At 35.0% G+C, this 12,500-nt stretch overlaps 1 protein-coding gene across 1 annotated transcript in view; it reads left to right on the forward strand.

Moving 5' to 3' along the window:
- cygb2 (cytoglobin 2) overlaps positions 1 to 11,018 on the forward strand; it is a 27,770-nt gene extending 16,752 nt beyond the window's left edge. Inside the window, exons 2-3 of the mRNA XM_062033201.1 lie at positions 499 to 730; positions 8,401 to 11,018. Coding sequence (XP_061889185.1) covers positions 499 to 730; positions 8,401 to 8,565 — 397 coding nt within the window. The 3' untranslated portion in view covers positions 8,566 to 11,018. The remainder of the gene's footprint in view (positions 1 to 498; positions 731 to 8,400) is intronic.
- The last annotated feature ends 1,482 nt before the right edge of the window (positions 11,019 to 12,500 follow it).

A 12,500-nucleotide genomic window follows, 5' to 3' on the forward strand; every position in this document is an offset into this window, starting at 1 on the left:
GCTGATAGTCAGAGGACTAAGCTGATAGAGGACTAAGCTGACAGTCAGAGGACTAAGCTGACAGTCAGAGGACTAAGCTGACAGTCAGAGGACTAAGCTGACAGTCAGAGGACTAAGCTGATAGTCAGACGACTAAGCTGATAGAGGACTAAGCTGATAGAGGACTAAGCTGACAGTCAGAGGACTAAGCTGACAGTCAGAGGACTAAGCTGACAGTCAGAGGACTAAGCTGATAGTCAGAGGACTAAGCTGATAGAGGACTAAGCTGACAGTCAGAGGACTAAGCTGACAGTCAGAGGACTAAGCTGATAGAGGACTAAGCTGACAGTCAGAGGACTAAGCTGACAGTCAGAGGACTAAGCTGACAGTCAGAGGACTAAGCTGATAGTCTCATCTTTTCAACGCACAAGTACCAGGTCCAGAAGTCAAACAATCACCTATCCAGACCAGAGTCCACTTCTGGGTGTGTTAAGAACTGAATATGTTGTTTGTCCCCAGGTTCTTTGTGAACTTCCCCTCTGCCAAGCAGTACTTCAGCCAGTTCCAGGACATGGAGGACCCCGAGGAGATGGAGCGCAGCTCCCAGCTGCGACACCACGCCCGCAGGGTGATGAACGCCATCAACACGGTGGTGGAGAACCTCAATGACCCGGAGAAGGTGTCCTCGGTCTTGGCCCTGGTGGGAAAAGCTCATGCTGTCAAACACAAAGTGGAGCCAATGTACTTCAAGGTGACTCTTCTATTACATTTATTATCTATTATCATAGAAATATTACATTTATTATCTATTACAATCATAGAAATATTACATTTATTATCTATTATCATAGAAATATTACATTTATTATCAATTACAATCATAGAAATATTACATTTATTATCTATTACAATCGTAGAAATATTACATGTATTATCTATTATCATAGAAATATTACATTTATTATCTATTACAATCGTAGAAATATTACATGTATTATCTATTATCATAGAAATATTACATTTATTATCTATTATCATAGAAATATTACATTATCAATTACAATCGTAGAAATATTACATGTATTATCTATTATCATAGAAATATTACATTTATTATCTATTATCATAGAAATATTACATTTATTATCAATTACAATCGTAGAAATATTACATTTATTATCTATTATCATAGAAATATTACATATATTATCTATTATCATAGAAATATTACATTTATTATCTATTATCATAGAAATATTACATTTATTATCAATTACAATCATAGAAATATTACATTTATTATCAATTACAATCGTAGAAATATTACATTTATTATCTATTATCATAGAAATATTACATGTACTATCTATTATCATAGAAATATTACATTTATTATCTATTATCATAGAAATATTACATTTATTATCAATTACAATCATAGAAATATTACATTTATTATCTATTATCATAGAAATATTACATTTATTACCAATTACAATCATAGAAATATTACATTTATTATCAATCAGAATCATAGAAATATTACATTTATTACCAATTACAATCGTAGAAATATTACATTTATTATCAATTAGAATCGTAGAAATATTACATTTATTATCAATTACAATCATAGAAATATTACATTTATTATCAATTACAATCGTAGAAATATTACATTTATTATCTATTATCATAGAAATATTACATGTACTATCTATTATCATAGAAATATTACATTTATTATCTATTATCATAGAAATATTACATTTATTATCAATTACAATCATAGAAATATTACATTATCTATTATCATAGAAATATTACATTTATTACCAATTACAATCATACAAATATTACATTTATTATCAATCAGAATCATAGAAATATTACATTTATTACCAATTACAATCGTATAAATATTACATTTATTATCAATTAGAATCGTAGAAATATTACATTTATTATCAATTACAATCATAGAAATATGACATTTTTTTACCAATTAGAATCATAGAAATATTGAATATTCATCCAAATTGCAATTGTTATTCATGTTGATTCTGAATCGATTCATCATTTTCACAAATTGATTTGGAAATAGAAATAAATAAATCTAACTTTTTTCCCCCATCTTTTTCTTAAGAATCCATTTGGAAAAAAAGGTCTTCAGACCTTCTGAAACAAACAACCTCAAAGTGCTACAGTACATTTAAAAAAAACCCACAAAAACAACGCTAAAACCAGAAATAGCTGCCCCCAATAAGTAAAATAAATAGTAAAAAAATATAAAAAGTAGAACAGCCTAATAGCTAGATCTAACACACATATATCACACAATGGACCATTTTAAGACGGGACTAAAAACAGACTAGAACAGCCTAATAGCTAGATCTAACACACATATATCACACAATGGACCATTTTAAGAAGGGACTAAAAACAGACTAGAACTAGAACAGCCTATTAGCTAGATCTAACACACATATATCACACAATGGACCATTTTAAGAAGGGACTAAAAACAGACTAGAACTAGGACAGCCTAATAGCTAGATCTAACACACATATATCACACAATGGACCATTTTAAGAAGGGACTAAAAACAGACTAGAACTAGAACAGCCTAATAGCTAGATCTAACACACATATATCACACAATGGACCATTTTAAGACGGGACTAAAAACAGACTAGAACAGCCTAATAGCTAGATCTAACACACATATATCACACAATGGACCATTTTAAGAAGGGACTAAAAACAGACTAGAACTAGTACAGCCTAATAGCTAGATCTAACACACATATATCACACAATGGACCATTTTAAGACGGGACTAAAAACAGACTAGAACAGCCTAATAGCTAGATCTAACACACATATATCACACAATGGACCATTTTAAGAAGGGACTAAAAACAGACTAGAACTAGTACAGCCTAATAGCTAGATCTAACACACATATATCACACAATGGACCATTTTAAGAAGGGACTAAAAACAGACTAGAACTAGGACAGCCTAATAGCTAGATCTAACACACATATATCACACAATGGACCATTTTAAGAAGGGACTAAAAACAGACTAGAACTAGGACAGCCTAATAGCTAGATCTAACACACATATATCACACAATGGACCATTTTAAGAAGGGACTAAAAACAGACTAGAACTAGAACAGCCTATTAGCTAGATCTAACACACATATATCACACAATGGACCATTTTAAGAAGGGACTAAAAACAGACTAGAACTAGGACAGCCTAATAGCTAGATCTAACACACATATATCACACAATGGACCATTTTAAGAAGGGACTAAAAACAGACTAGAACTAGAACAGCCTAATAGCTAGATCTAACACACATATATCACACAATGGACCATTTTAAGACGGGACTAAAAACAGACTAGAACAGCCTAATAGCTAGATCTAACACACATATATCACACAATGGACCATTTTAAGAAGGGACTAAAAACAGACTAGAACTAGTACAGCCTAATAGCTAGATCTAACACACATATATCACACAATGGACCATTTTAAGAAGGGACTAAAAACAGACTAGAACTAGGACAGCCTAATCTAACACACATATATCACACAATGGACCATTTTAAGACGGGACTAAAAACAGACTAGAACTAGGACAGCCTAATAGCTAGATCTAACACACATATATCACATAATGGACCATTTTAAGACGGGACTAAAAACAGACTAGAACTAGAACAGCCTAATAGCTAGATCTAACACACATATATCACACAATGGACCATTTTAAGAAGGGACTAAAAACAGACTAGAACTAGAACAGCCTAATAGCTAGATCTAACACACATATATCACACAATGGACCATTTTAAGAAGGGACTAAAAACAGACTAGAACTAGAACAGCCTAATAGCTAGATCTAACACACATATATCACACAATGGACCATTTTAAGAAGGGACTAAAAAGCCACCTTTTTAGCACAGCTTTTATCTAATTTCTCTTCCTTCTTGTCACTGCTTGCCTGTCTGTTTTATCCACTGCTTTCATGCTTTTATTTCTATTTTTATCTATGTTTCTGTTTTATCTAGTGTGTGTCATGATTTCATTTCTATTTTAATTTTTTATTATATATTCTAACTTTCTATTTTTTATTTATTTTTAATACTTTGTAGCACTTTGAGATTTTAACAAATGTAAAGTGCGTTACAAATGTAATTCATTATTATTATTATATCTAAAATAAGGCTTTTTTTTTAAAAAAAGAAGGGTTTTTAAGCCTTTTTTATAAGCATCCACAGTCTGTGGTGCCCTCAGGTGGTCAGGGAGAGCGTTCCACAGACTGAAAGCCCGGTCTCCCATAGTTTGTAGCATGGTCCTCGGAGGTTAGCCCACGAATGTTACATTAAAAAAAAGTTGTCCAGTATTGATCTCATTTCTACTGTTAGCACTACTATTTATGAAATGGTGGTATGGCATTTTCCCCACTGTTGTTGATACATTTTGAGTAGGAATACAAAATGATGGCCGAATCATCACCACAGCAGACAAAAATCTACAGTAATAGCTTTATACTCACCCCATTCCAGTTGTGTGATTACCAATGTGAGAATGGAATGTGCTTTCCTGGTCACGTGACGAGAGACATTTCCTCTCCTCGTTTCTTTTCCAATGCGTCTTCTTGCTGAGTGCAGCTGCACACACCTCACATTAGTGCCATTGAACAGCGTGAATAGACTGAAACATGTGTCTATACTGTATGTGAGTCCAGGGACTGCAAGTACATTATGTTTATGTTCGTCATCTACTTTTTCATGCACACCAAAGCTTTTAGGGGGAATTGAGAGTCAGTTTGAGGAATAAGCCCTGCAATTATCTTTAAGATGCATGCAAAGATGACAAATTGGGCCATTGAGACTCCTTAGAAGGCAGGAAAATGACTGACTTGTCACATTCCTGCACCCGACTTAGAAAAGTGGCCACTAAATGAGGTAAACACACTCTCTATTCTCCACAGAGATTGTTTACTCCAGTGTTTCGCAACCTTTTTGGAGACAAGGCACACTTTTTGCATTAGAAAAATGCGGAGGCACAATAGAATAGAATAGAAAGTACTTTATTGATGTGGTGGATTGTCCGAAGCTTAAGCAGGCAACAAAAGTAGTTTAGTACAACAAATGTATTTACCCATTATCAGAAGTGCACGTTGAATTGAGTTGTCCGTGCAAGCAGACCAAATGTACTCCAGGGGCCGTACTTATCAAGCTTCTTAGAATGACTCCTAAGAAGTCTGCTAAGAGTTGACTAAAGAGTAAATAAATTCTTGGCTGAAAGCTGCACTTAAAAGTTAGTTATCAAGTGTCTTACTCACACTTTCAGCGAAGTGTAGGACTGAATCTTAAGTGTCACACTCAGAGCTGAATTACGACATTACTATGTGCCGTAAACGCAATTTTAGGTGACGTCATTTCTGTGTCCATAGAAATGACCAATCACGGAAGGGAATCCCTGGTCTAAGAATAAAGAAATATCTTGGAAATATTGAAGTGGACAATGGGAGTGTATATTTTGACAATAAACTACAAAATAATACAAAACAAACTAGTCCCCGCCGGCACTCACGCTACCGCTCCCTCTCTTCTCTCGCCCACACACTCACTGACGTCACTCACCTCACGGCCACACACATACGCTACTGTCATAACATTTTCTTTCCAATTCATTAAGTAGGCAACTAATTTGAAACTGGTGTGGGTGGCTCTATATATACTAGCCCACTGCAGACACATGCAGAAATCAACAAGGAATCGAAAAGTATTAAATCTGTGACAAAAATAATATCCGCTCTGTCTAAACGATACCGTTTGATCAGCTGCTCGTCATCAAAAACAAAACAAAACATTGTTCCGTTCCCTGAACGTTGGCGCACGTCTCTCTCGCCTCAGTGCCATCCCCTGCTGGCAACTCCTAACCACTTAAGACACCTCTGAAGGTCTCTTAAATATGGTGGAGAGTAGGAGTGATTCTTAGACTTAAGAACGTTGATAAAAAGCTTTTATTCTTAAGTTCGAGAGTAGGACTAAATTTCGCAAATTCTCAGGACTTAAGTGTAAAATGGCACTCTAAGAAGCTTGATAAGTACGGCCCCAGAGCACACAAGACACACACAAGCCAAAATCACTCTCGAGTCCCGGTCTTCTGCCATTTTTTATACGTCTCTTGTGCGTCACTGTTTTTATCTCGTGCGTCATGATTGTTTTTGCAACATCCTTGGACTCCCCAATCATACCCAAACAACCAAAACATGCCGTAGACAGGTTGGCACGACTTAATATTCACTTTTGTCCCACACCCGGCCGGGGACACAGAATAGAAGAGAAATCAAATGAGCATACGTTCTTGACAGACATGAAATATAGGTCGAAGGTCAGAAATTCTACTACATACCCTCCTTCCAGGGTCCCTCCTTCCTGGGGGGAATTCAGCACCACAGTTCGCTCACAATAGACAAGAATAATAATAAATAATATGATATATATCATATATTATATATATTATATACAACACCAGCAGAAAGCATTAAAAAACGAAACTCAGTTGACAGTAAAAAGTGGTTGGATATGACTTTAAAGCATAACCAAGCATGCATCACTATAGCTCTTGTCTCAAAGTAGGTGTACTGTCACCACCTGTCACATCACACTCTGACTTAGTTGGACTTTTTTGCTGTTTTCCTGTGTGTAGTGTTTTACTTCTTGTCTTGCGCTCCTATTTTGGTGGCTTTTTCTCTTTTTCTGGTATTTTCCTGTAGCAGTTTCATGTCTTCCTTTGAGCGATATTTCCCGCATCTACTTTGTTTTAGCAATCAAGAATATTTCAGTTGTTGCCATATTTTTTTGTGTGGACATTGTTGTCATGTCATGTACGGATGTACTTTGTGGACGCTGTAAGTTTTTGCTGTCGTCCAGCATTCTGTTTTTGTTTACTTCGTAGCCACTTCAGTTTTAGTTTGGTTCTGCATAGCCTTCCCTAACTCACCTTTTGTTTATTTTTTTGTTTAAGCATTAGACACCCTTTTACCTGCACGCTGTTTCCGACATCTACAAAGCAATTAGCTACCTGCTGCCACCTACTGATATGGAAGAGTATTACACGGTTACTCTGCCGAGCTTTAGGATGCATTACCAGGAAGATATCGTTATTTTAAAAGTTTATGAAAAAAAAGGTTTCACTGGAAAAAATATTGTATATTTGAAAGTCAAAAATAAATTATTTTTTTTAAAATGTTATTAAAAAAAGAAAGTAATGAAAAAAAAAATATTGTAATTTTATGAGAAATACATTTTACATGAACAAATATTTTTGTCTTTTAAATAAGTCATTCATTTTAAAAAAATACATTACCGAAAAAATATTGTGATTTATGAGAAATAAATAATTTTACCAGAAAAATATTGTAGTCCATTAGAAAAAAGTCCATCCATTTTCTACAAGTCAAAAATCTAATGATTTTGGTGATTTTATAAAAACTAATTTTACAAGAAATATTAGAACTGTGAGGGGAAAAAAAACTTTATTTTAAAAGAAAAAAATATTGCGATTTATGAGAAAAAAATTATTTTACATGAACAAATATTTTGGTCTTTTAGATAAGTCATAAAGTAATTTTACAGAAAAATGTTTTTAATTTATGAGAAATGTATAATTTTATCAGAAAAATATTAGAAAAAAGTCAAACATTTAATTACTTTTGTGATTTTATAAAAACAAATTTTACAATAAATAATATCAGAACTTTGAGGGAAACAAAAACTTTATTTTAAAAGAAAAAAAAAAAGTGATTCATGAGAAAAAATTATTTTACATGAACAAATATTTTAGTCTTTTAGATAAAAGTCATAAAAAAAAGTCATTTTACAGAAAAATGTTTTTAATTTATGAGAAATGTATAATTTTATCAGAAAAATATTAGAAAAAAGTCAAACATTTAATTACTTTTGTGATTTTATAAAAACAAATTTTACAATAAATAATATCAGAACTTTGAGGGAAAAAAAACTTTATTTTAAAAGAAAAAAAAAAAGTGATTCATGAGAAAAAATTATTTTACATGAACAAATATTTTAGTCTTTTAGATAAAAGTCAAAAATTTTACATTTTTTTTTGTAATTTATGAGAAATTAATCATTTGAAGTGTTTGAAAAACACCGCTTTACTCCAACAGGATCACGTCTCTGCTGCTCTCTTTTATGTTTCTCATTCCTTTTCTGTTGCCTTTCATCTTTCACCGTCTGCACTTTCAATTCTCACCTGTCTGAGTCTCGCCCACCTTTCTGCTGCACTCCGGCTTCTCCTCCTCCTCCGACTCACGTTTTCTGAGCTCACGTTGGTCGTATTTCTCTCCCGGACTGCAGATACTGAGCGGGGTGATGCTGGAGGTGTTTTCTGAAGACTTTCCCGAGTTCTTCACGGCCGAGGCGCAGGTGGTGTGGAGCAAACTGATGGCTGCGGTGTACTGGCACGTGACCGGGGCCTACACCGATGTGGGGTGGCTGCAGGTGTCCAGCTCGGCCGTGTGAAAGCTTCAATGAGGTCGATGGAGGAGTTCTTTTCTGTGGACTTTTGGTACGAAGGAGAATATCCTTATTTTTTTCTTCCAATTTTAATTTATGATTTTTACAAGTAAGATTTTTTATATATTTATTGGGACGTTTTTATCATTTTTGTTAAGCAAAGGGGAACTGCACTTTTTTTTTTTTTTTTGCCTATCATTCATAATCCTTACGTACGACAAGAACACACATTTAAAAAAAAAAGAAAGTATTTTAAATGATAAAATACGGCCAGTACAAAGTGGCTAATGTTGCGTCTGACCAGTCTTCCTCTCAGGGAATCCAAGTCACTGGTCAATCCCAAGTTCTTTCAGATGACATATATGCAGAGTAAGAAGGACCATCAAGACAGAATAGGAATATTATCAAGTTTTACTAAAGCTTTAGGAGACCAGCCCTACGGTCCATTAATAGCGGCATCTAGAAGTGGTCTGAAAGCCAAACGGAAAGAGACAACTTATTGAATAGGAAAACAGCCCCCACCCTGCCCAGAAAGGAATACAGCCTCATTGTTCTAATACTGATAAGGTAAAAAGGGAGTATACCATACTCCCACATTCCAACGCCTTCAAGGTAAGGCACAGAGTTTACTTGCGGACATAAGATACAAGCATAAAGAGTAGACATGGGAAAATATTAGCTGCTTTAAACATGAAAATAAATGCATTGTCCACACTAACAATGCAGAGTGTCCATAAAGCTCTCTAAAAAGTGCCAACAATACTGCATTCACATCTTGTGACCTGAATATTAAGCAAGTATTAGCCATTTTGTTATTATAAGTGCTAACGCAGACAAACTATTTTGATCTACCATGAATTGATTAACGTGGACCCCCGACTTAAACTAGTTGAAAAACTTATTGGGGTGTTACCATTTAGTGGTCAATTGTACGGAATATGTACTTCACTGTGCAATCTACTAATAAAAGTCTCAATCAATCAATCAATCAATCACAGTGAGCTAACTAGCTTATGCTTCTCTATTGACATATTGAGTCGGTGAGCTGCTGCATCGCCTCTTCGATGGTGAAAGTCAATTCTGGATTATAAATCCTGCCTCTCACCTGGATAGTAGAAGGTTGTGGTCATAATCCATACAGTTGGTCAACTCTGACATTCAACTTATAACAGAGTAAGACATTAAAAAAGTCTTTAATTCTTCATCTAAACGTGACGATGTAAACATCCCGTAAGTCGGCAGCCCTGTGATAGCAGACATTGTACAGTAAGTGATTGTTTTATTACATTAAAAAAATCTTTAAATCTTCATCTAAACGTGACGATGTAAACATCCCGTAAGTCGGCAGCCCAGTGATAGCAGACATTGTACAGTAAGTGATTGTTTTATTATGTTTGTATATATATCTTGTTCAGCACTTAGCAAGACTGCTACATGCTGCTTAGCTGGGTCTGTTTAGCTACTAAAAGGTGCCGCTCATTCAGGTTTCAAAAATAGAAGGTTCTGGATCATCATTTGTCCCAAAGTACCGTAATTTCCGGACTATAAGCCGCACCCGACTATAAGCCGCAGGGTTTTGATGTGTAATTAGCGTAGTATATAGGGGTTCCTGCTACCACGGAGGGGATTGTCGGGACAGAGATGACTGTTTGGGAACACAAAGCGTCCCATTTATTAACAATAAATCTTTCAATCATTCAATCAAACTTTCACATCTTTGACATGGCGAACAGCATTCGTGCAGAGTACAAATAATACAACGCTGCAAAGTAATACAAAGTGCTCGCCTGTACGTTATCAAAATAACCAAAGTCAGTCTTTAATCATTGTGTCATCGTCTTCCTCCTGCGTACTAAAACCACCCAAATCCTCTTCGTCGGTGTCGGAGAAGAACAGGTCGTATATAAGCCGCACCCTTGTATAAGCCGCAGGGACCAGAACGAGGGGAAAAAGTAGCGGCTTATAGTCCGGAAATTACGGTACATTTATTATTTATTAGTTCACTTCTTTGAGAGATGGCACAACAAAAGAAAAACATGCGTTCTTGTCTTACATAAGGATTGGGAATGGAATGAAATAAGTTTGTTTGGGTCATATAATCAACCATTTAGTGTGAGCAGTTTAACAGTACAGATGAGACATAATATTTAACAATCATACACATTTACACACGAAAAAGGAATAGGCTGAAGCCAAAGCTTATATTTGCCTATCACTGAAAATATTACCTGGAACATCAACATTAAAAAAAATCAATTGGATGAAAGTGATTGTTACTACATTTGATCATTTTCACCCCCGTAAATGATAGTTTTCTCCTCTTAATGTAAATAAGCTAAGAATGCAAGCTGTTGTTCTTTACTCCAAACATCATTTCCATTGTTTTTAAACACAATATCTGAACATTTGAACACATTACAACGTATAAATATTAGATTGGTATGTTCATAGTAGCACGATTAGTGTATTTATTCTAATGAGCCTTTTTTTCAAGTTGAATTATTGGCTCGTATGTTGGAATGATAGACAAAATGTAAAAAACAAAACCCCCAAAAAAGGGTGCAGTTTAAGAGACGCAGTGATCTTTTTTAAGTGGAGAACTTCTGCAAACATTTCATGACATTTTGAGCTGACTGTCGCCCCTAAAAGAGGTCAATACTAATTATGTAGTCAAGCTCTTAAGGACACGTGGGTGGTTGACTGGCCCCTTCACTACTTCCCAGCTCTCAAGTCTGCCATGTAATTACCATGAGGGGCGGCCACAGTCCAACAGTTACTAAGGAAAAAGTACATTTGTGTAGAAAGAGGCACTCTGTCGTGTCCTATAATTCTCTCCCTGCTGTTTAATCCAACATACATATAAACTCCTGCCTGGTGTTTAATCCAACATACATATAAACTCCTGCCTGGTGTTTAATCCAACATACATATAAACTCCTGTCTGGTGTTTAATCCAACATACATATAAACTCCTGCCTGGTGTTTAATCCAACATACATATAAACTCCTGTCTGGTGTTTAATCCAACATACATATAAACTCCTGTCTGGTGTTTAATCCAACATACATATAAACTCCTGCCTGGTGTTTAATCCAACATACATATAAACTCCTGCCTGGTGTTTAATCCAACATACATATAAACTCCTGTCTGGTGTTTAATCCAACATACATATAAACTCCTGCCTGGTGTTTAATCCAACATACATATAAACTCCTGTCTGGTGTTTAATCCAACATACATATAAACTCCTGTCTGGTGTTTAATCCAACATGCATATAAACTCCTGTCTGGTGTTTAATCCAACATACATATAAACTCCTGTCTGGTGTTTAATCCAACATACATATAAACTCCTGCCTTGTGTTTAATCCAACATACATATAAACTCCTGTCTGGTGTTTAATCCAACATACATATAAACTCCTGCCTGGTGTTTAATCCAACATACATATAAACTCCTGTCTGGTGTTTAATCCAACATACATATAAACTCCTGTCTGGTGTTTAATCCAACATACATATAAACTCCTGTCTGGTGTTTAATCCAACATACATATAAACTCCTGCCTGGTGTTTAATCCAACATACATATAAACTCCTGTCTGGTGTTTAATCCAACATACATATAAACTCCTGTCTGGTGTTTAATCCAACATGCATATAAACTCCTGTCTGGTGTTTAATCCAACATACATATAAACTCCTGTCTGGTGTTTAATCCAACATACATATAAACTCCTGCCTGGTGTTTAATCCAACATACGTATAAACTCCTGCCTGGTGTTTAATCCAACATACATATAAACTCCTGCCTGGTGTTTAATCCAACATACATATAAACTCCTGCCTGGTGTTTAATCCAACATGCATATAAACTCCTGTCTGGTGTTTAATCCAACATGCATATAAACTCCTGTCTGGTGTTTAATCCAACATA

Source organism: Entelurus aequoreus, linkage group LG22 (genome assembly GCF_033978785.1).
Source record: "Entelurus aequoreus isolate RoL-2023_Sb linkage group LG22, RoL_Eaeq_v1.1, whole genome shotgun sequence".
Lineage (NCBI taxonomy): Eukaryota > Metazoa > Chordata > Actinopteri > Syngnathiformes > Syngnathidae > Entelurus > Entelurus aequoreus.